The sequence below is a fragment of the Rattus rattus genome, chromosome 1 (genome assembly GCF_011064425.1).
Source record: "Rattus rattus isolate New Zealand chromosome 1, Rrattus_CSIRO_v1, whole genome shotgun sequence".
Taxonomy (NCBI): domain Eukaryota; kingdom Metazoa; phylum Chordata; class Mammalia; order Rodentia; family Muridae; genus Rattus; species Rattus rattus.
Genome location: NC_046154.1, coordinates 152,368,033 through 152,393,132, shown reverse-complemented (window position 1 = coordinate 152,393,132; position 25,100 = coordinate 152,368,033). Strand labels below are relative to the sequence as shown.

The following is a 25,100-nucleotide window of genomic DNA, read 5'->3' as shown; positions in this document are numbered from 1 at the left end:
GGTGGAGTCCGTTCTTTCCAAGCATACGGACCTGCATGGAGCCTCAACAGGGTCCCGAGAGCTCTCTATCGAGCCACTCTAGCTAGACAGGAACCTCCAAAATGAGTGAGAAACTGTCTGAGAAATAAAGTAGGAGACAGAGGAAGATAGCCAAAGTTGTCCCTCTGGCCTCCACAAGCTCACACATAGTCTGACATATCTGAAGACACACACACACACACACACACACACACACACACACACAATGAAACAAAGACATACACTTGGAAATATGTCAGCTAGCTAAAAGAATGTATTGGCCTGGGGATATGTTAGTGATAATCACCTGTATGTAATAGAGTCATCTACACATGCACAGGCCCACGAATGAATGAATTCATAGCACGCTGTTATTTCACTACCACAGACACATACAATGCCCACACAAAGACATGCATACCAAGGACATGAATACATGATACTCATTAAGTCCATCATATTGCCTCAAACTGTTGTGACAGACAGATATCAATCAGCTGATGAAAATGAAAGTGTGGACTATCTGCGTGATGGAGTGCTGTTCAGGCTGAAGCACTGCATGCATGCTTCGTCATTGACGAACATCCTGTAACATGATACTAAGTGAAAGAAGACAGAAACACGAGACCTCCATTGATTCAACTATACTGACTGTCTAGACGGGCACATTTACAGACTCAGGAATCAGATGACTCCTACAGAGTGGCAGTAGCGACTGACGTGCTACTGTAAGTTAGAAAACTGGAGTGTTGCGATGCTTTCACAAGTTTGTAAATTTACTAAGACCATTGATTTATGTACTTGAAATCAAGTGGGTGTTAGTTAAGTGAAGATTATATCCTATTAAAATAGTTTAGAAAATGTTACAGAAAATACACATAAATAAAAAAGAGCATTTGTAAATTAGATTCTCAAACACTTTTGACTAGAAATACCTTGTTCCAAATACATTTAAGTACATATATTATCACACTTTTTTCAAAAACAAAATCCTCTATCGCTCACTTGAATATTTCTAAGAGAAGAGAGGGAAAACACCATGAGGAAAATTACATACACCCAGTCCTCACATATCTGTGAGTTCTGTACCATTCTTGGATGCAACCGTGTACCAGAGATATTTGGGAAGAAAGTTATATATGCACTAAAGGTGTTCAAGTCACAGCTTGCATTAGAAAAATCAGGAAATCTAGCAATGGTAAGTGTGCAGGGTATAGGGATGTCCTACAGCATTTCATATGAGAGATCTGAACACCTGGGAGTTCACTGCTGCCCAGTGAAGGGCAGGAAGGAGACACTCGGTGGAATCCTAATAGAAACTGATCTGGGTTGTGAACAAAGACTGACTCCTGCTCTCTGGGTACACAACCCTGGTCAGGTGTCTAAAATTTGGTATAACTTTGTCATCACTTTTTTCTTTAAATACATTGGTGGTTTTGCTTTAATAAACACCAGTTCTTATTTATCCTAATCATATGCAATTGTATACTAAATTAGTTTCAATTTTTTTCTTTTAATTTCCCATAAAGGCCTACAGCAGTGAACTCTTTGGTTTCAAAATATGGATTTCAGGAACAGCTCCTTTACTGTGAGTTTTGTTTAAATTTGTACTACTTTGGTTGTAGGAGTAATTGAGTAATAGAGTGTGTTTTGAGAATTCACAAGTACCTGACTTTCTTCCCCAGGGATAAGAGAAAGAAAGGTTCTTTTTATTTTACTTTGTTTTTTGAAGGGAAAAAAAAAAGGAGTGGTGAAGAAAAGAAGGAGATAGAAGTGGGGGTCAGAGGAAGAGAGGTGCTTTGGTTTGGTTTGGTGTTGTGGTTCACGCGGTTTTAGAAGTACCCACCTGAAATTGGGTAGCCTCCTTTCCTTGGATCTCAGGGTATTGCTGGTTGATAGTGTGAGGATGGTTTGGCAGAATAAAACTATGTGAGAAACACAGAAAAGAGGAAGAATCCAGGGTCACATAGATCTCTTCAAGGGCATACATTTAATGCCCAAGAACTACCCAGGAGGCTCTACCTCCTACAAGCTCCGTCAGCACCCAGTAGCACCTCTCTAGGACCAAGAAGACATTCAGCATGCCAAGTACAGCACTGCTTTATAGACTGACTATTAATGAAACAGAGTGATTTCATTTTTTCTTTTTATTATGTCTTTTTTTAAGATTATAATATAATCATGTAATTTCTCCATTTTCTTTCTGTCCTTCAAACTTCCCATATATGCCTCCTTGCTCTTTTGCAAATTCATGGCATCTTTATTAATTGTTGTTTGATGGTGGTGGTGCGGAGGTAGGGGTGTGTGTGTGTGTGTGTGTGTGTGTGTGTGTGTGTGTGTGTGTGTGTGTGTGTTATTGGATAACTAATTGGGGAAGACTTTCTCCTGCTCTGACCATTTCTTAGATGCCTGTGTTAAGGTTGAAGTCTCCTGGGCTTTCTTCTATCCACATTAGCATGCCTCTTGTTGTGGGCATCTGTGTTGGTGAGATTTTGACATTCCTAGGAGGCATAATGCCACAGTAAATTCCCTGTTTCTCTAGCTCTTTTCACTCTGTCTTCCACAGTGGTCCCTGAGCCTCAGGCACAAGCGTTGTTTTATAGATGTCCATTGCTTCATAGATGTCCATTGTTTATTTCATAGATGTCCATTGAGTCTGGATTCCACAGCTCTGCTGTCTGATTGGTTGGGGTTTTCTAGAATGGTCTCAGTGTGTTGCAGACAGGTTTTCTTGATGAGGAGTTAGAACTACACTGTGGGCATAAGGACAAATATTCTCAGTGTAGCTTTGTATTATTCTGGTTTTAATAAAGTGTTGGTTGTTTGTTCTCCTCCAAGATCCAAGACTTCACTAGCCCCATGTACCATAACCGTACAAGTCATGATATCCCTCTTGTTGCTTAAGGTCCAGTTAGTTTTCCAATTGGCTCTAGAATTATGATAATGGTAAAGGTGATGGTAAAATTTGTAGCTAATCTTTACTGAATGCTTATGATAGACCAGATGATGGTACCACTTTACTTAAATACAGGAGCCTATAGCATAGGTATTGTTATTATCCCCATTTCACAGATAAGAAAATAAAGGCACAAAGGAAATTGTTTACTCAGTGTTTTATTTATAGTTAGTAGATGGCAGAATTGAGGTTTGTCTTTGAGCACTGGAGCTACAGAACCCACCCTCTGATCTGTGGGATTTCTTTCTGCTGTAAGAATGGTTGGAATGGTTGATGTGTTGCTTCATGTCAGTCAGAAATGTTCTAGCAAAGGAAAGTGGTCCAGGACTTTGCTTCACACGGTGCTTGGTTCTTCTAACTGTTAGAAAGTTGGATGTAATGCTAGTGAGTAGACTTTAGCTATTCTAGGAATTTGGTCTCCTGTATTACATCAAACTATAAAATAAATGATGAAATGCTGGTTTTTTATTAAGTTCTGATTAGCGTGCAAAGTAATGGTTTCATTATGTGTCATCTTTTGTTTAGTTGTCTCCATTCCTACCACTTTCTCTTACTGGTCCCCTCCCTCCCCAAACAGTCCCCTCCCTTTGCTTTATGTCACATCCCATTAGCCCCCTTTCCTCTTCCCACTCCCTTACAGAGCGTCCTCCTCTCCCCTGGCCTCGCTGTCTGGTTTCCTGACCAGAATGTCCTTTTGTTCACAGTTACTAAGAGTATACATATTGTCTGGTTAGAGTTACACTAGTTTCTAAATTTGCCCTGAATTGCAGTCTGAGTAGTGTCATAAGTATCAGCATTTTTTTTGTTGTTTGTTTGTTTGAACTGTAATTTTATGCGTGGTGTTAGAATTTTGAGTATTCTTTTAAAAGCATAAAGTTTGGGAAGATGGACTGGAAAGTCCTTGACCTTGACAAATGTGTCCCTGTTCTGATCTGTCTGTATTGTGTGCATTTGCTTTAAGCTGTGCTTGAGGAACTCGTTAGCACTGGCCGCCTACGAGGCACGGTGGTTGGCGGGCGACAGGACAAAGCAGTGTTTGTCCCTGACATCTATTCCAGGACACAGAGTACTTGGGTGGATTCCTTCTTCAGGCAGAACGGCTATCTAGGTAACTATGTTTCTTTCCTTCAGGCAGACCGGCTATCTAGGTAACCATGTTTCTTTTCTTTGAAACTAAAATGTCTGCCTAACCCCTAAATAGTATTGGAAAGTATTGTACTTCAGACTCCACAAGCACCTTCCTGTGGTTGACTACATAGATTCTCATGGTTCCTTAGACTGCAAAGTTGTCACTTCTGTGGGGCTTAGTAACTGAAGATAATTCCATTATTGCTGAAATACCGAAATTTTAAAATGCCGAAAAATGTTGACAGATATTAACCTTCAATTATCTATAAAGGTGATATAAAACTTAAGTTTTTATTCCTCCAAAGTAAGTATCATATGTTTAATATAGTGTGTTTATTGTTTTATTGTTATCCCTTCTCAGTTACTTCATCTTAGAAATGTCTATTGACAACTTTGCAATGCTTACTTTTGTCAGCCATCTACTACTCAGAAACAGTAATATTATTCTGAGGTGTATTTCTGAGGTTCCGCCGTGACTCAGTAAAGTGGACTGATTTAAAGCAGTGGCCACTTGGTTTGCTGAATCCAGTCCTGTCATCTGCATAGCACTGTACATTCTCACGTCTGTGAAGAACAGTTTGAACACAGCCTTAGTTAGACACAGGGCTTTGCATGTGGTCACTTGATCTGTGTGTGTTCAAGGCTAAACAGATTAGAACTTCTGTAACCCAGAGTCTGTTAAGCTAAATCATCTACTTTAGACAGTGGCCCCGTCCTGTTGCACAGTAACACATTTTGAAAATAAAATCCATCCCTTTAACTAAAATAAGCAAACTAGATGGCAGTTTTGATTTTTAATTTGGACCGTTTCCACTTCCTTTACTGCTGCTTTCCACTGCATTGCTCTGCAGCCCTTCAGCTGGAGAAGAGGTCACTCAACTTGTGTTCATGGAGCACTGGAAACAGTGTAGCAGGTTTCCTACGGAGACCTTCAATAGTAGACATCTAGGAATATGCTCAGGCAACAAGTTACACTATGGTTCTTTTATTCCTCAGAAAATTCTAGAGTACATTACATCCACAGTCAAAAGAGGGTTTGTATACAACTTAACTTGTTGTGAGGCTTCTGGAAGATGTGAGTGATTGACAGTTCTATTCAACTTCCTTGTGTATTTCTAGAATTTGACGCTTTATCCAGACTTGGAATCCCAGATGCTGTGAACTATATAAAGAAAAGGTATAAGAATACCCCACTCTTGTTTTTGAAGGCAACTTGTGTTGGCCAAGGACTGGTGGACCAGGTGGAAGCATCAGTAGAGGAGGCCATCAGCTCCGGAACATGGGTTGACATTTCGGTATGTTTAACCTCTTTTCTCACATTAATTTTTGTTTAAACTGATGATAAGTGATGTTTTATTAGGATGTACACATTTTAGAAATAGGCCATGTAAAGATAGTCTTGCTTCTAGCAGTCATAACAGAAATTTTATTATTTTAGGTTGATGTTTTTAGTGTACATAACCAAATCTAGAACTCTGTAAATCTCAAAAACAAACAGGAAAATAATATAGCAACCATATTGATCCCGATAGTGAAATTGATGAGACTGTCTAGTTGCTGTGACAGAGACCCTGATAAAACCAACTCCAGGATGAACACACTTGTTTTGGCTTACAGTTCCAAGCTGCTCACCTGTTATTAGGGGATCTCACAGGAGCAGGATTGTGAAGCAGCTGTCATAGGACAGCCACTGTCAAGGGTAGAGAACAAGCTGAGGCATCCATGCTGGCTAGTGCTTGACTTACTTCCCTCCTTTCATCCAATCCAGGGCCCGAGTTCTCCCTTGCTAATTAACAGTCAAGACAGTCCTCCACAGACATTCCCACAGGCCAGCCTGATCTAGACTGTCCCTCACTAAGACTCCCTTCCCAGGTGATTCTATACTGTGTCAAGTTACTGGTTGAAAGTGACCATTATGATGTCTTATCCAAGCGTGCACAACTGCCCTGGCCTCAGACATCCTGTTGTATTTGCTTATCCCTTCTCTGGTAATCTCTGCTACTGTATTTACATACATCAGCATCCTGTTCACGCTGCACCTGCCCTTCATTACTCCACAGGGACACTGCAGTGTGGGAAAAGCAAGCCAGAGGCCGTTCTGTTATTTCTAGTCAGAGTATAGAAATGTTTTGTATGTAGGAAGACTCCTGCCGTGGTTACTGAATTTCTTAAGGCATCTTATCCTTACAGAAGGCTTTAGATAGTTTCAGTGTGATAAGCACCATTGTATATGCTGTAAAAATGGTGAACAAACAAGTGTCTTCTCTTAGGACAGGCAGCACCTAGGGGGAGATATGTAAAATAGTAATTCAAAATAATAATTTGATAGAGCTAAAAGGAAACTTTGAACAGGAAAAGTTATCAAGACTTGCTGGTGAATTGTTTGTAGGTTTATAAGAGAAGAAGCGCAGTGGTCTTGTGGGTTCTGGTGGTGGTTTGCCAAACTTGGCATTTGTATAAGGCGTGCAAGTGGAAAAACTGGGTTTAAAAAAGATGACAAATGACTCTAGAGGGCCAAGTGCTGATGGACCCAGAAAACAGGTTTGGAAGTTAAGATCATGACCGCTTCTGAAAGCCACTGGCTTCAATGCAGTTATTTGAGGGGAATCGTACTTATAAATATGTGTTCTCACATATGTGTATATTATACATACAAAACAGATAACCTGTTTCCCTGCATTTTTCTCATTTTCACTTTGCTCGTAATTTTAGCCTCTGCTGCCCAGTTCTTTGTCAGTTGAAGATGCCGCTATGCTGCTTCAGCAGGTGATGAGACCGTTTGGCAAGCACGCGTCAGCCACAGTCTTTAGTGACACTGTTGTGGTCAGCGAGAAATTCATCAATGACTGTACAAAACTGTTCAGCGAACGAATGCACCAAAAAGCTGAAAAGGTATTCCAGGCTTTCTTCCAGCTGCTCGTCCTAACCATGCTTTCTTTCCCACTAGGATCATCTGACGTCTTTTGGGAAATGCAATAAACAGTCTGCCCACCAAGGAATATATCATTTTATGTAATTCTTTCTTTATCTCCTCTAGGATTTATTATTCCTCTTCCTAATCTTCATTAGAACCTATTAAAAGTTAGAGAACTAATTTTACAAATTAGAATCTTATCAATAAAATTACATAGTTTTCAGATTGAATTGCCAATGGATCTGACCCACTGTTAGAACAGTGCAGTATGTAGTAGTGTTACCTATGTTAAGTCAGACTCTTCTTGTGCAGTGTCATTGTACATATTACTACAAAGCATGCATAGCGCCACAGACAATCACCACATCTGGTGTAGCCTCATTAATTTTACCCCATTAGAATAAATAAGGTAACTTGGTGAGAAAAGAAATGTTACTATCAAAGTTTACTAGTTTTTCAAGCATAATAGTACATTTCTATAATTCCAGCCCTCAGGGGCTAAAGGCAGTGAGCACTAGTTTCAGTCTGTTTAAGCTCAAGGTCCACCTGAACTATATATATATATATATATATATATATATATATATATATAATAATTATATATAATTATATATATAAAGAGTCTTTCTTAATCTAAAAAAGATGCTTTTAAAAATATTAATTTTTCTTCATCCTTGTGTGTCCATGTATGTGTGCACACATGTGTATGTGGATGCCGTCAGAGGTCAGCAGAGACTATTGGACCCTGAAGATTAAGTTACAGGCAGTTGTGAGGCAGCGTGTGGGTGCGGGAACCAAACCTGGGTCCTCTGCAGACGCAGGTGTGCTCTTCACCGCTGAGCCATCGCTCCAACCCCTGAACCATTTTGCTTTTTAATTTTTTAGTTTTTAACTACTGTATAATAGTATTTTTGAATCAGAGTGCCTTCATAGCTATCCAGTTCATGATTATAGTTAAAACTATATAGCCTCTCCTCGGATAAAACAAGCCCTCTGTCTTAATAACTGTCACTGAACTCATGCAGACCTGTTAAATGTGTAAACCACTAGTGCTTAGCTGTCCTCTTTCAAACTTTACAGTACAGTATGAGGTCGTTGTTTTCTGCAATTGGCCTGTTAGGCAGGCAAGAATAAGAAGATATAGATGTAACATTAGTAAATGTTAAGTTGAAATATGTTTATTCTGTACATGGACAAGTAGACCTCTGTGTTACTTTCAGAAAAAATGATAGTCTGGAAAGGATATATGTCTCTTTGAACACTTTGTTTACCTAAGAAAAATGAGTTTAAAGGAAGGTAATCTTATCACTGGAATCCTCATTATTAAGCATTTTTCTTAGAAAACCAAAAAGGAAATGATAGTAATTTTACTGTAAAAATATTTCTTTTGTCACTAGAAATTTAAGAATTATTTCTCATAAAGAAGATCTGATTTCTGAAGCTGGAAATAGTTCATTGTTGTTTTTTGCTAACATAAAATGTGAACAGTGGAGATCATCGAGAATGAAGTCAAGGAAAAATAGATTTATTTGAATTGGTTTGCAGCCTGTAATCATGAGCAGCAGTTTCCATGACTGTCTTGTCATTTCAAGTGTCCAGGTGGCATGGTACTCAAGAGTCTCAGGAACAAAAGAAAGGGGGAGTAGGGGACAAGTCGTTTCTCCTAGTCATGGTAGAACCAGGCAGTAAGTATGGAGAGCTGCGTCTGCTGCTCTGCACTCTGCTGTTCTGTAATTAACATGCTGGCACCGAAGCTAACACAACAGCAGGTGCCGTTGATGCTTTAGGAGGGCAGACAGCCGCGGAGCAGCAGTCGTACATTTTATCGTCTTTATCTATGAAACGTAATAAGTATAACTAGGATGTGCAAGTAAGTAAATGAGCAACTTCTCCGCTGTTTGAAATGCTACATATATTCTGCCTACCAAAAGAGCATGTTTTATTTCAGGAAATGAAAAATAATCCTGTGCATTTAATCACGGAAGAAGATCTGAAACAAATATCCATTTTAGAAAGTGTTAATACAAATAAAAAGGATAAAAAAGATGAACGCAGGAAGAAAGCAACAGGTAATAAATCATTGATAAGTAAGGCCAAAGATAAGGTGTGTAAATACGTGTTCAGTGTACAAGGGGTTTCGTTGCACATTTCCATTCTTGCATGTCAGATAGCCCACCCTCTGAAAACAAACCTGAAGTAAAAGCAGTGCTGGAGCTGGGACAGTGTCTGACCACACCGTACCACAGTGACAGTGTATGAGCAGACAGCACGGTACTGGCACAAGTTAGACCCAGGGCTCTGTGTGTGGAATAGAACAGCACAAGTAGCTTCAGCAGTCAGACCCTGACAAAGGGACTGAAAACATTGGGAAAAAATGATGCTTTTTTATCAATTGCTCCTGGGAAAGTTTTTACTTTTGTACTAAGGCCATTTGAAGGTTTTCTTTTAATAGATTCATTTTTTTTATTTTAATGGCTAATCTGAACCAAATCTTGCTGCTGAATTTTTAATTTGTGAGTATGGATGTTTTTCCTCTATGTATGTCTGTGCACCACAAGTGTACCTGGTGTCTGAGGAGGCCAGAAGTAGGCATCGGGGTAGGCAGGAAATGGAGTAACAGACAGTTGTGAGCTGTCATGTGGGTGCTGGGAATCAAACAGTATGCTCTTAACCACTGAGCCATCTCTTCAGCCCCTACTAAATTAATTTTAATCATGAAAATGGAAATAACACAGTGTATTCTGGTTTTATATGTGTTCATGAAAAGATAAAAAGCCTTTTTTTGGGTTTTTTTGTGACTTTGCCTCTCATCTGTGTTTTCTTCTATATTCTCATATTTGCTTGGTTCATATTCACTTCATGGCTCTGCACTAACGGGGCTGCTTAATTTTATTGCTTCTTCTAAACCTAAAGAAGCTGGGTTTTTTGTTGTTGTTGTTGTTTTTGGTTTGGTTTGGTTTTGGTTTTTTTGGAGTTCAACTCCAATGTCACCTCCTTAGGTGCCTTTCTAATACCTCTCAGTAGAGACCATACTTGTATTATCTTTCCCATTTCAGATGACACACTGGTGTGTTAAATTGTTTGGAAACAATGCCTGAGGTTATATCCCTAGTATATAAAGCACCACATAGCATAATTTAAGGTTTTCTAAGCAAGCAGATCTTCCTGCTAACATTATATTTTAACCTCTTTAAAATCTATACTCAGCGGTAATCGTTCTACGTAGTACTTTTACTTAGTATCTTACCATTGGGACACACATCTATTTTCTCTATTTTTACTAGTAGAAACAAATTATTACTGCTATGTCGGTGCCAAAAACTTTGATATTCAGCTTTTTCATTAATAAATACACATGTATCAAACACACATGCTTAAAACACAGTTTTGGCTATGAAAATTGAGTCTTGTTTTATTAGTTAAGAATGTTTCTCTTGTAAAAACCTTTTTTGCAAGACTCTTGAACTATTTTTAATATTTTCTCCATTTGTCCAGAGGAGCCACAGTAAGTTATTCCAGTGACTCCTAATCCTCACATACGTTTATTCTGCCACTTTATTTCGAGTGGTATTTAGAATACATGAGTGTTGATTAATGCTTAAGTCAGTATAGTTGACATATTTCTTTCTCAAGAGTTACAGGTCATCTCGTACTTCGTTCTGAGTGACTGCAGTTGTACGGCAGTAATTAACTAGAGTGCATGGAATCAAGTCCAACTAGATGTCTCCCATAAGAAACTCGCCAACTACTAAAGATACATTTCACTTTAGGCGTGTGGTTTCATTCATTCATTCATTCATTCATTCATTTTTGTCTTTATAAAGCCAAGGAAAATAAATTATAAAATATGATAAAATCTAAGATAATTGTGCTTAGATTTTAGAAAAGTATATTTAGTTTATAAAAGTCTATTTTACTAAATAACCCTTATGATGAAAACTATTTAACACTTATAACCCATTATAAGTTGAATATTCTGTTTTATAGACAAGATATCCTAAATGTAGACATCTACAGGCAGAAAACTACCTCAGTAATATGTCTTGACCCTCATGCACAGTACTTGGGCTTCTCTAATGATTTGTATTTAACTCTTAGTAAGTAATTGAAAATAATTTGATGATTGATAACTTAAACTAATTGATGGTGTTAGTTTTCTGCTATTGATTTAATATGACTGACGTTTATTAAGTTTCTGTGACTTTTTAACCTTTTCATATTACAAACTCATAATTTAGGGGAGTGGTGGCTGAGTCTGACTCCTCCAAACGTGCAGTAATCATTCTTAGCCAGGAAGGCAAAGCCACTGTGAAATGTCGTAGTAATGGGCATTAAATGATGCTGTGATAGCAGACATGAGCAAGTGAAAGAATGGTTCTTTGATGGCCAATAAAGGTGAAGGGGTGTCTGAAAAGATGGCTCAGTGGCTAACAGCAGTGGCTGCTTTTCCAGAGGACTCTGGTTCAAGTAGTAGAAACTATGTGGTAGCTATCAGCCATCTGTAACTTCAGTTCCAGAGGATCTGACGCCCTCTCTGGCCATAAGGGGTACTGCATGCATGTGGCACACAAACACATGGAGACAAAATACTTATAATTTACAAATACTCTTAATTTAAAAAAAAGAGGAGAAATAAAATATGAAGGAATGGATTTAGCTAAAAAAAAGATAAGCTACAGAAAACAGTTAGCCTTGAGTATATTACAGTTTAAAACACTTTCAGGAGATTGCTTACATTCAAGAGATTTTTTTTTTCTTTCTTGGAAATTTTATTTCATTAGGTTCAGCATTTATTTTTTTCATTTTTTTCTAATTGGGTATTTCTTTATTTACATTTCAAATGTTATTCCCTTTCCTGGTTTCCTGTCCATAAGCCGCCTCTCCCCTCCTCCTCCCCTTCTTCATAAGTTCCCCCCCATCCACCCAACCTTACCCCCGCCCCACATTCCCCTACACTGGGGGTCCTATCTTGGCAGGACCAAGGGCTTCTCCTTCCATTGGTGCCCAGCAAAGCCATCCTTTGTTTTGGAGCCCTGGGTCAGTCCATGTACAGTCTTTTGGTAGTGATTTAGTCCCTGAAAGCTTAGGTTGGTTGGCATTGTTCGTATGGGGTCGCAAGCCCCTTCAAATTTTTCAATCTTTTCTCTAATCTGGCAGTGGGGATCCCGTTCTCAGTTCAGTGGTTTGCTGCTAGCATTCACCTCTGTATTTGATGTGTTCTGTCTGTGTCTCTCGGGAGAGATCTATATACGGTGCCTGTCAGCATGCACTTCTTAGCTTCATTCATATTACCTAGTTTTGGTGGCTGTATATATATTTGCCACATGTGGGGCAGGCTCTGAATGGCCGTTCCTTCAGTCTTTGCCCTAAACTTTGCCTCCATATCCCCTCCTATGAATATTTTTGTTCCCCCTTTTGAGAAGGAGTGAAGCATCCACATTTTGGTCCTCCTTCTTCTTGACTTTCATGTGATCTTTGGATTGCATCTTTGAGGTTTTGAGCTAATATCAACTTATCAGTGAGTGTATACCATGTATGTTTTTTCTGTGATTGGTTTACCTCATTCAGGATGATATTTTCTAGTTCATTCCATTTGCCTATGAATTTCATGAAGTCATTATTTTTGATAGCTGAGTAGTACCCCATTTTGTAGCTGTACCACCTTTTCTGTATCCATTCCTCTGTTGAAGGGCATCTGGGTTCTTTCCAACTTCTGTCTATTATAAATAAGGCTGCTATGAACACAGTGGAGTATGTGTCTTTGTTGTATGTTGGAGCATCTTTTGAGTATATGCCCAGGAGAGGTATAGCTGGGTTCTTAGGTAGTGGAATGTCCAATTTTCTGAGGAACCTCAAGACTGATTTCCAGAGGGGTTGTACCAGTCTGTAATCCCACCAACAATGGAGGAGTGTTCCTCTTTCTTCACAACTGCACCAGAATCTGCTGTTGCCTGAGTTTTTTATCTTAGCCATTCTGATTGGTGTGAGGTGGAATCTCAGGGTTGTTTTGATTTGCATTTCCCTGATGACTAAGGATGTTTCTTTAGGTGCTTCTCAGACATTCAATATTCCTCAGATGAGAATTCTTTGTTTAGCTCTGTACACCATTTTTTAATAGGGTTATTTGGTTCTCTGGAGTCTTAACTTCTTGAGTTCTTTGTATATTTTGGATATTAACCCTCTGTTGGATGTAGGATTGGTAAAGATCTTTTCCCAAATCTGTTGGTTGCCGTTTTGTCCTAATGACAGAGTCCTTTGCCTTACAGAAGCTTTGCAGTTTTACGAGGTCCCATTTGTGGATTCTTGATCTTAGAGCATAAGCCATTGGTGTTTTGTTCAGGAAATTTTCCCCAGAGCCCATGTGAGGAAGACTCTTCCCCACTTTTTCTTTTATTAGTTTGAGTGTATCTGGTTTGATGTGGAGGTCCTTAATCCACTTAGACTTAAGCTTTGTACAGGGCGATAAGAATGGATCGATTTGCATTCTTCAACATGCTGAACTCCAGTTGAACCAGCACCATTTGTTAAAAATGCACTTTTTTCCATTGGATGGTTTTAGCTCCTTTGTCAAAGATCAAGTGACCATAAGTGTGTGGGTTCATTTCTGGGTCTTCAATTCTATTCTACTGATCTTCCTGTCTCTGTACCAATACCATGCAGTTTTTATGACTATTGGTCTCTAATACTGCTTGAGGTCAGGGATGGTGATTCCCTCAGAAGTTCTTTTATTGCTGAGTATTGTTTTCATTATCCTGGGTTTTTTTATTATTCCAAATGAATTTACAAATTGCTCTTTCTATCTCTATGAAGAATTGAGTTGGAATTTTGAGGGGGATTGCATTGAATCTGTAGATTGCTCTTGGCAAAATGGCCATTTTTACTATATTAATCCTGCCAATCCATGAACATGGAAGATCTTTCCATCTTCTAAGATCTTCTTCAATTTCTTTCTTCAGAGACTTGAAGTTATTGTCATACAGATCTTTCACTTGCTTGGTTAAAGTCACATCAAGGTATTTTATATTATTTGGGACTATTGTGAAGGGTGTCATTTCCATAATTTCTGTCAGCCTGTTTATACTTTGAGTAGAGGAAGGCTACTGATTTGTTTGAGTTAATTTTATACCCAGTCACTTTGCTGACGTTGTTTATCAGGTTTAGTAGTTCTCTGGTGGAACTTTTGGAGTCACTTAAGTATACTATCATATCATCTGCAAATAGTGATATTTTGACTTCTTCCTTTCCAGTTTGTATCCCTTTGACCTCCTTTCGTTGTCTGATCTAGTGGTCTAATTTATTTATTATTGTTATTGTCCTTAGTACCTTAATATGGAAACTGATCTTTAAAAGAATTTTGCTTTTCATTGTTCTGTTATATAGTTTAATATAGCAATATGGTATCATCATTTTCCAAAACTCATTAATAATGCTAACTGATGTATTTCTTCCAGAGGGTTCTGGAAGTGTAAGAGGCGGAGGAGGGGGCAATGCCAGAGAATACAAGATTAAGAAAGTCAAGAAGAAGGGAAGAAAAGACGAGGACAGTGATGATGAGTCTCAGTCATCGCATGCTGGTGTGTAGCTTCCAGTCCACTATTGATTTATGTGTAGATGGTTTTCTTAGTATTTTTCTTAAGAGAAATATAATCAGCTTTATATGTTTGTAAAGTATTTATCTTACATTATTAGTGACCACAAGTTTTATAGTTTAATAATTTAAATTATTAACCTCTCTTAGATTTCAAGCCGAAAATTATCTTATAAACAGAGGGGGCCTAATATGATCCTAAAAGTCAATCAAGCCATGCATGGGGCACACAGTTGTAATCTCAGTACATACAAAGTAGAGGCCGTGAGATGGAGGTCACTCTGGGCTACGTGAGACCCTGTCTCCAGATAAGTCAGAACTGAGAGGTCAAGCTTAATGCTGGAGTCGTACCTGGAAAATCTGACTCAACCTTCCTGAGATTAGCTGCAAATGGAGGAACTTGGTATTGGCTCATTTACTGATGGAATTTTAGGAAAAGGGCTGAAAATTTTTTAGAAGATGTGAAATAGGGGGAAAACAAAAACAAAAAACTAACAACAAAAGATCAGGGGTCTCTGTGACCACCAGGGACAGCAGAGTGTTGATCCACGTGAGGCAAGAAGGAAATCTGGTTCAACATTTCTCAACAGCCAGCACCGGTTCAAACGTCTAGAGTCCGACACAGGTAGTTATTGTGGGCATATTTAAGTAAAGTACAATTTGACCAAAGTTTCATGGTACATCTCAATCCTCAGTGAACAAAGAGGCATAATTACATCAAAACTCTTGTACATGTCACTTCTTCCATGTGTAGGGTTCTAGAGATAAGCTACGTGCATTATCTAAAGGGTGTAGGGGAAGATCTGGCACGGTTTTGGTTAAGACATTATTGAGGTCATCTAGGCTATTGGCCATGCCAGTCCTGGTTATAGGAAATTGTGGGAGTCCCTGGCCATGCAGGTAGCGCAGAGGTCACCTAGATTATGTGGTCCTGCATGTGGGAGCTTGGTATGGCCTAATCCTGGATCTCCTTAGGCTGTTAGCCACCTCCATTCCCCACATCCAGACAGAAAACAGTTGCACATCTTTTCCTTTGAAATAACAACCTGCATGTTTACCATTCCTGGTTTCACCAGTGCTATTTGTGAATGTAGATGTTTATGTTCCGAATACCTTTTTACCTTGAAAGAACTCTAGGAAATAACTGAAGATATTGAAAAGTGAGGCTGAGGCAGAGAATCATGTGCTTGTTTGAACTTTGACAATACATGGCTGGCTTGCTACGTACATCTAAGATGAATTAAATAATTGCTTTTCATCTTCTAGTTCCTAGACTTCTTAATAGTTGCCAAAGTTAACTGTGCAAACGACATAATATTTTGCTTTTTTAAATACAATTTTTTTCATTTTTAAGAAGGGATCATGAAACAATACTACTCCCTCCTTTATCCCCAGGAACACACTCACCCACATTTACACACGCATGCCACACACACACACACACGAAGATAATAACTACTGTTGACAGCATCACAATGCCATGCTCATTAGGCTTCCCTAAAATAAACTAAGAAATACTGAAAAACTACTATTGTAATGTACAGGAAATAATGTTAATAAGGAAGGAAACTGTTTCCTCTGTGTCCCCGCATTCTGTGCAGTATTGACATGGCTTTATGTGCCTGCCATTTCTCCTTGGGTGCTTATTTATGCATTCCCAAGATGTAAGAGGGACAAGGATAAAGAGGAATTTTTAAAAAGTTATTCCCCAATACCTGTAATCTTAGAGAAATGAGGCATGTGACGTTGTTTTGTGCATAGATTATTGAGGCACTGTAAGAGCAGTAAAACCATTCTACCTTAAAAGTAATTTCAGTGCTTTGAAAAGGGTTGTTGTAATCTCTGAAATGGAGGGTGAAATTAGGTTCTCAACTAAAATACAGAATCAAGTCAGTATGACAGATTACTGGAGGGAAGGTAATTTAACAGCCTGTAAAAGGCTTATAGAAAGCGAACAGGAGAAGACTATCGAGTGTGAACATCAGGGTTGGAGAAAGGTCTCAGAAGAGAATAGAACTTTGGGTGTCTACCTTGAAGCTATGATTTCAACTCTTTAGATCCTCATTAAGACTAAAAATTGATTTTTTGAGCCATTTTATTTTATTGCTAAGGTTTCACCTGTAGAATCAATAATCTGACTTAGCTAAAAATAATCAGTTGTATCATTTATAATGGAAATATTGTTTGCTGTCTTTGCTACCAATACTTTTTAAGTGAGTGGTTAGGCATGACATTTCCACAGTTAACAACATTTCCATTACAGTATCTGCATCCCAATTTTATTGTGTATTAGTATAGAATTGTCTTTGAGAAAGCAAAAATAAATTATAAGGGTTTTTCCTTTTCATTTCTATTTTTCCAAAAAGATAAATTTTAATTTAAGTCCTGTCAATTTCTGAAGCTCTCCTATAAATTCAAAGGCTGTTGACTTCAGTAAGTACTCAGTTTGTGAAGGAGGAGGTTCTCCTCAGTGTCTGCTGTTGAATGAGGAGAAATCACAGTTTCTGAAAGATGATCTCCTACTTGATTGTTCTGATGTCCAGCTATCTGCATTTTCCAAGTTAGATGGGAGGAAAGAGTTATCCTTGTCTTCTGGCTAGCTGATAGAAATCAGTCACTTATAAGGCAAGTTGAAACATGGTCACCTAAAAGAAAGCCTCCTATATGGAGTTTTAAGTTTTGATTTTACTAGATACTTGTATTTAGAAGTAGCAGTTTTGTTGACATCAGAGCATGTTGCCGCCTGGTGAGGTGTATATTCCCTGTCTGTCTTTGATTTGGGGTGTGTTTATTTTCCTGTTGCTGTTACAGGAAAGAAGAAGCCAGACATCACCTTCATGTTCCAGGATGAAATTGAAGATTGCTTAAGGAAACACATTCAAGATGCCCCTGAGGAGTTTATTTCAGAACTTGCAGAACACTTAATAAAGCAAGTATAAATTATATGTCTTCTCATTCTGACAGCATGTAATTTTCACTAAGATCCTCAAAAACCGGTTTTTTTTTTTTTTTGATCAACCATTTGGATTTAATTTAAACATGAAATTCCAAAATTATTTTCCTTCAGAGAGATCTCCATTCAGCCTTTATTTAGTAAATGCTCTTGACAGAATGGCCAGGAGACGCTGAGAACCTCTGAAGTGCTTACTGCCATTGCAGTCTTGGGTCTTATTTGGGACTAACTGTTAGGAGAAATGGCGCCTAAAAGCAGAGGCAGTCGTTCTGTCTTGATTTGGCAAAGAGTAAACAGAGGTTACTGTTAGTCTCTTGAGGGGGAACAACTGACCACAGAAACAGTAAGTGTAGAAACTAACAACTTGTGAATCAGCTGAACTGAGTTTACAGGAAACATTAAAGGAAATTTTACATAACTCAGTCTCTATTAACATACCTGGTCATCTCTCAGGTTAGACCCAGCACTTAAGTCTCGTAGAGACATATACAGCAAATATACAGAGATAAACTCAGCAAATCTAAATTTTTATTTTGAAGTACAGCTTTTATAGTGGAATTTTTTAATATAAGTAAATTTTATGCATAAAAATATTACAGAGCTATAGTCTGTAAAAATAGAAAATAAATACTATTAGCTATGCACCATTGATTTTTATAAAAAAAAAATCTATTGTAGCACATATAGATGTTTTTAAAAATATATTATGTTAATAGTACTTTGGAAATTGAGAGTTTTTCTGTGGTAATGCCTGAGAATGAAGAACAAACTTATATTCTGCTATTTTCCAAATTAATGTTTAGAAGTCTCTTATGGAGTGATTGTTACTATCGTTCCGTCGTCTTTACTGCAGTTACTTTGAATGCTTTAAAACTGTGAAAATTGTTAAAATTATTCCTGGATCTACAAGTTCTTTACTGAACCTCCTTCATATTAATTTTAACTGTTAAAAAGATGGAGGGTTTTTAAAATGTTATTTCACTAGAAGCTCAATGTCTTGTCTAACTTAAATGTACTACATTTTAATTAACCTTATTTATCTTGTCCCAGGCCTCTTAATAAAATGTATCTTGAGGTGGTACGTTCAGTCTTCATGTCGTCAACATCTGCTTCTGGAACTGGCAGAAAACGCACGATGAAGGACTTACAAGAAGAGGTTTCAAATCTATACAATAATATCAGATTATTTGAAAAGGGGATGAAATATTTTGCAGGTATATTAAGCTGCAATGATTCTGTATTAAGTTTTCAGTGATTCTGGTAATTCTGCAAGGAAGTCAGTTGTAATGAAGGGTCCTTCTTTTCCAGAGGACACACAGACTGCTCTGACCAAGCACTTGCTGAAGACAGTGTGTACCGATATCACTAACCTCATGTTCAACTTCCTAGCCTCAGATTTGATGATGGCGGTGGAGGACCCTGCAACCATTACAAGTGATGTATGTTAGGGAATTGCCTGCTGCTTGATGTCTTGGGGTCTGAGCCTGTTTTTATTTTGAACGAGTTTAAAGGAAAAGTAAAGTAACAGTTTTTATATAGAAAAAAATACTAAAGAATTTAAGTAATTGTACAATGTTTATATAAATTTTACAAGGATTGATAATATGATCAAACTACTTATAGTAAAAAGGTTCAATTACTTTATAAAAAATAAGATTTTTTCTAATGGTTTGTCTGTCTAATCCCCTTATTGATTTATCACTCCCTGAATAATTATTCCCATTTTCTTAAGCTCATGGTCGTTTTCTTTTGAAAGCAGTATGTTAGCTATTGAGACAGACTCTTAAGTTTACATGTTTAAAACGGTGATCTTAAGCTGGAGCCAAGACCGTCACGTTCGCATTTGCCCTGCGAGATAGAGCCCTGGCTCAGTTACCTACAGGTGGAAAGGCTTGGGCTGTTCCTATGGCGATAAGACCATTCCTCCACCTCTCTCTCTGCCTCCTCTTCACTCTGGGACCACTTGACAGCTTACAGAGATTCAGGACAGCTGAGTGAGAAAGTCTTCTCTGGCTGACTGCATTTATAACTGGCTTTGAATGTGGTAAAACTCATCCACCTAATGCTGTGGCCTCTGTAACTATGCTTTGTTCCATGGAGGTGGCATGATTTTCCTTGGTGTGTTTTAATTTTAGGTAACTCTCTTACATAATAAAGTCTATCCTCCAACCCCAGCCAGAAGTGCATTATTGACCCCCTACTACTACTTGGAAGATATTGGATTCTTCCTCTTTCATTTTGAACAACAATCTCCAGCCTCTGGAATGCTCTATATCTCTTGTTTCTTTACCAACTCCCTCTCTGAAAAATACACTATTGCCATTCTTGCTCTTTGGCCTTACAAAGAACTAAGAGAGGGAACAAGGAAGCCCCGAGGCCCAGTGTGCCCTTCGGGTCATCCTTCCTGAAATGTATTAGAAGGAATGGATGGTTTGTGTGGTTTACAAGATCCTGAAATTCACAGTATCCCATCTATGAAAGGTGACGAAAGCTGCCTTATGACCACATACTACACAAGTGTCGAGCGACAGAACTGATCCACTGCCCTTTCTACAGGCATCCCTGCTGTGTGAGAGCCATGTGGCTTTATAACCCTCTTCAGGAGATGCTGTAAAGAAAAGCCACAGACAGTGTGTTTACCCAGGTTCTGTTTCCACATGGCCAGTCACTAGTCTACTGGAGGCTGTGAAAATGAGGGCTGAACTCTGTGATTCTGTAGTATTTTAACATTTTTATCTCTAGTTTGAGACCTAACATGCAAAACCCCCAAATATATTACATCTAGCATTCTATTCTTCTACTGAATTTATGGGTATTTTTGTTTGATCTTATATCCAGCATATAAGATAAAAACACAATGCCAAAAGAATCTTTTCCCTTACAGATGAGAAAAAAAATTTTAAGCAAATTGACAGAAGAAACTAAAGTAGCTCTCACAAAACTCCACAACTCCCTGAATGAAAAAGTAAGTCAGTGCTAACTGGCAACTCCAGTTAGCGTTTTGTGTATACAGCTCCTTACAAACTCCCAGTCAGCATCATTCCAAGGTTAATGTAAGACCAGTACTCTGTGTGCAGGCACCTTTTGGGAAGGTGAAGAAGGCAAGAAGAAGGGAGCGCTTAACATTTTAGTCCTAAATCAGTTTCTATTTGCAAAATGCCCTGTTAAAAATCGGTAATTGGGGGAGGATGGGGAGTGAAACACCCATAGCACCCATAGAGGGGGGGGAGGAGTTAGGTGGATGTTGGCCGGGAAACCAGGAAAGGAAATAACAATCGAAATGTAGATAAGAAATACCCAAGTTAATAAAGATGAAAAAAAATTGTGTTTAGGATGTAAAATTATAAAACAATATTAAATGTCTAATTAAATTATGGAATTACATGTCTTCAGAGCATAGAAGACTTCCTTTCTTGTCTGGATTCTGCAACAGAAGCTTGTGACATTATGGTGAAAAGGGGAGACAAAAAAAGGGAAAGGTAACATTGATTCTGTCATTGCTAAAATGAGCTTCTTCACAGTTGAGATTTGAGACGACTGGCTGAGCCATTTATAGAGTTGTAGACCTCCAGTCAACTCGTGCTCCTAATCGTAGGACATTGTATTAGGATTGAGACCTTTGTTACAGAAAACCTTATTGTAGTCATTATACCTTGTTTGATCCCAGCAACCTAAGAGCAAAAGTATATGTTGAGTTTACTTGCTATATAGCTTTCTCTGTAATGTTAGTCCACCTATGCCAACTAAAGTTAGAGTAAGATATAATCATATCACCCATATTTAAAGAACTCATTAAAATGCTGTGGAGTCAAGTCATTAAACTAGAGAAGGTGAAAAATTAATGCTGAAGGGAAAATATTTAAATGATGAGACCCTGCTAATTATGTATTTCCGTGATTTGGGTTTTGCAGGCAAATCCTTTTCCAGCATCGGCAGGCTCTGGCTGACCAGCTGAAGGTCACAGAAGACCCTGCTCTGATTTTACATCTCACATCAGTCCTGTTATTTCAGTTCTCAACCCACAGCATGCTCCATGCACCTGGAAGATGTGTCCCACAGATCATCGCCTTTCTTCACAACAAAATCCCAGAGGTATTACATCTTAATACACGGGAAACTTTCAAGCTGTTAAACATAAGAGTGTCCTGGTTGTGAATCATCGCCAGTACCGAGAGAGAGGAGAGAGAGAGAGAGAGAGAGAGAGAGAGAGAGAGAGAGAGAGAGAGAGAGAGAGAAAGAATGAATATGAATCGGTAAACATCTGTCTGCTGCAGGCAGGCAGGGGGAATTGTTTGAGCATCTTTCAGCATTCTGTAAGATCCATGGTGAAAAATTCTCTGATTTTAGAGCTTAAGTTTTCAGGAAAGACACAAGAATCTCTGAATTTTTGTCTTGGTTTCCCTAGTTTTTGATTTAGCCCCAACTTCAAAAGTCCTGTCCAGTTCATCAACCCCTAACTAAAAGCAGGTTGGCTTCTTTAGTTCCTTTTGTTTTGTGTCTTGGGTCATAGAACCTGGCTAAGTCAGATTCCAGTGACATATTTGCACAGGTCTTATAGCTCCTGATCCATACTCTGAGAACACAGACCTTGCTTGCCAGATTCACTAACATGGCTGTTGTGTCATGAAGATAAGGCCCCTCAGTTTGTACCATTCAAACAAATCCTACTTTCTCTGTTCACAGAAAATCAGATGTGCTTGGTTCAGTTTCTTCTTTCCTTTCACAGGATCAACATACTCTCTTGGTAAAATATCAAGGATTGGTTGTGAAGCAGTTAGTCAGTCAAAATAAGAAGAGTGGACAGGGAGAGGATCCGTCAAGCGATGACTTAGACAAGGAACAGCATGACGTCACCAATACTACTCGGAAGGAGCTTCAGGAACTGTCTTTATCCATTAAGGACCTTGTTCTGAAGCCCAGGAAATCATCTGTGACAGAGGAGTAATGCCCCTAATTTACTTTTGTTACATAGTATTTTCCCCAGTAGATGAGTGATCACAGTCACTCAGTACATCCTACTCCCCCGTCAGCCTTCCCCACGCAATCAAATAAAGTGGTGGTGTTGTAATAGATGGACATTTTATGGGAAGCTTTACTGTTGAGTTCTCCATGAATCATTTTCTTTTCCCATAATCCTATGTGTAACTTTTCATGTAATAAAAGTTCTTCAAAGAGTTCTGAATCTAGAATATATGCTTTAATGTTCTTCCAGATGTTAAAATGAAAAATAAAATAGAATACTTTTTATCTCTAGGAAAGAACTTGTTTGCTATTTAATTTATGTGGTATATTTTTACAAGGAAAATGTTTATATTTCTGAAATAAAAATGAGTCAGTTTTACTTTTAAATTAATAGAGAATGCTTTCGAAGTAGAAATTTTCGAACATGTTTTGTATTACTAAGCTCCAACTCTTGCTTTTAACAGATAGAAGGCCTCCTGCACGAAGGTCTCCGGAGGCCTCAGAAGTGTTCAAGTGAGAACACTGAAGAAGCACGCATTGCTGTGTTTCAGTAGAGCAAGCCACAGGGCACAGTGAGGGAAGGTGTGAGGTACACTGCGAGACTGTGCAAAGCACGTGTGTATTTGAGGCTAACAGAACAGAGATGTTCTAAGGTTCGGCTTTGATTTCAGTGGTTGCTTTGACCCTTAGTTCTTTGTTGGAACCTGTATAACAGATAGCTAGGCTCTTCTTTTGAACACAGAATCTGTGTGTGTTTAAACCGTGCAGAAATTTTACTCAAAAGTAGACATGTTTAAAAGTTGAATTTTTGTTTTCTGTGACTATTAGGTAAGATGTACTAAAACAGTTCCTTGGAACAACAATTTAAAGAAAGTTATAAGCAACATCCTATTGTCAAAATTTTAGTATTCTGAATGTAATAAAATTAAAACCCAAATGTTCAAGGAATGCTATTTTATATAATGTCAATGAAATTTTTATATTTTAATATGTTTAAATACATAAATAAAACTACCTCTTTTCTGAACCGACAAAGTGTTACTACTACATAGAAATACTTAATTACTAACTGAACATTTTGTTAAAGCTGATGATAGAACGTTATAGACAACAGTCAGGGGCAGGTGGCTCAGTGGGTAAGATACTGGCCTCTGATTGCCAGCACTCATGCGTGCTTTGTATCTCTAGTCCCAGGAAATCCTGCTTTCTGGTCTCTGCAGGCACCATTCATACACAGGATGTATAGGTACACATGCAGGCGAAACATCCATACACATAAAAGAAAATAATATAAATGGTTTCATATGGGTAATTTTTATTGTATATTTTCAAATAAGCAAAGGAAGAAAAATAATAAGCTGTCTATGACTGGAAAATCACTTTATTTTCTTATTCACTTCCAAATTAGTACCCAACCTATTCAACTTTTGTTTAGTAACATTGTTTCAAAAAATACAAAGGTGATACATATTTGCTTCATACATAGTCTACCATTAAAATAAACAGATGATCACATAAATTCATTTTAAGTTAATTTACAAAAGTAAAGTAGAAAAATGTGAAGCTATGTTAATCTTACTTGCATTTATTTAATTTGTCCAAACAATTCCTATTTTTCCTTAGTAAATAAAAGTGTTTATAAATCATATAGCTGATTTTGTCTGTAAAGACTTAATTTCTGATATTTTCTTAATGGACTGAGTTAAGAACATTATTTAAAATAAAGTTGTCTATCTGATGAAATTTTATATGCTACACTGAAAGTAATTAAATGCAGTCTTTATAATGCTTATATTTTGAATTATTATGATTGTTGAAGGAAGTGACATTTTCTTATTACACAAAAATAATTCCTAGCATTCTTGTATTTTTTTGTTGCTTGGAAGTTTACCATTTATCTTACTAAATCATTTCTCAGCCAGATTTCAGCAAATATATAACGCTCTCACGTCTGTTGACTCTTTGTCACTATAATAGAGATATGGGAAAACAGGCCCCAGGTTTTCATGCTCTGTCGTGTTCCAGCTTCACTCCATTATAAAGTAAACCCATTCTGACCATCTACAACAGTGGTTCTCAACTTTCGTTAAAATAAATCCATGACCCCCTTTAGTAGTCGAAGGATTCTTTCATGGAGGTTGCCCAAGACCATGGGAAAACACATATATTTACATTTTGATTTATGAAAGTAGCAAAATTGCAGTTATGAAATAGCGAAGAAATAATTGTATGGCTGGGAGTCACTACAACATGAAGAGCTATATTAAAGGGCCATAGCATTAAGAACCACTGCCCTAGAAGACAGACTCTCACTGCGCTTTGAGTAAAGACCGTAACACTGGAGAAGACTAGTAACAAGTGTCTGCCTTGAACATGCTAGACAAGTGCTTTACTCAGATGATGAGCGAGACCAGAGTATACCAATGAACAAACATTGGTTTTGTCAAAATGCCATCTGCCATGGGAGTAAATGTTTTGCCATTATTGTTTTTCTATCAAAAACTACTTACAACAAATTGAATGAAAGGAGAGTGGGAAGAAAGCGTTGCTTTCTTTAAATTCTATGAAGTAGACCTGAGAG

General features: G+C 38.0%; 1 protein-coding gene across 1 annotated transcript in view; it reads left to right on the top strand.

Moving 5' to 3' along the window:
- Nucleotides 1–23,546, top strand: part of Ufl1 (UFM1 specific ligase 1) — a 33,085-nt gene extending 9,539 nt beyond the window's left edge. The window contains exons 7-19 of the mRNA XM_032907031.1: nt 1,548–1,606; nt 3,936–4,082; nt 5,222–5,397; nt 6,815–6,994; nt 8,965–9,085; nt 14,468–14,590; nt 17,416–17,533; nt 18,608–18,771; nt 18,866–18,996; nt 20,442–20,522; nt 20,951–21,036; nt 21,469–21,649; nt 22,284–23,546. Coding sequence (XP_032762922.1) covers nt 1,548–1,606; nt 3,936–4,082; nt 5,222–5,397; nt 6,815–6,994; nt 8,965–9,085; nt 14,468–14,590; nt 17,416–17,533; nt 18,608–18,771; nt 18,866–18,996; nt 20,442–20,522; nt 20,951–21,036; nt 21,469–21,649; nt 22,284–22,502 — 1,786 coding nt within the window. The 3' untranslated portion in view covers nt 22,503–23,546. The remainder of the gene's footprint in view (nt 1–1,547; nt 1,607–3,935; nt 4,083–5,221; nt 5,398–6,814; nt 6,995–8,964; nt 9,086–14,467; nt 14,591–17,415; nt 17,534–18,607; nt 18,772–18,865; nt 18,997–20,441; nt 20,523–20,950; nt 21,037–21,468; nt 21,650–22,283) is intronic.
- The last annotated feature ends 1,554 nt before the right edge of the window (nt 23,547–25,100 follow it).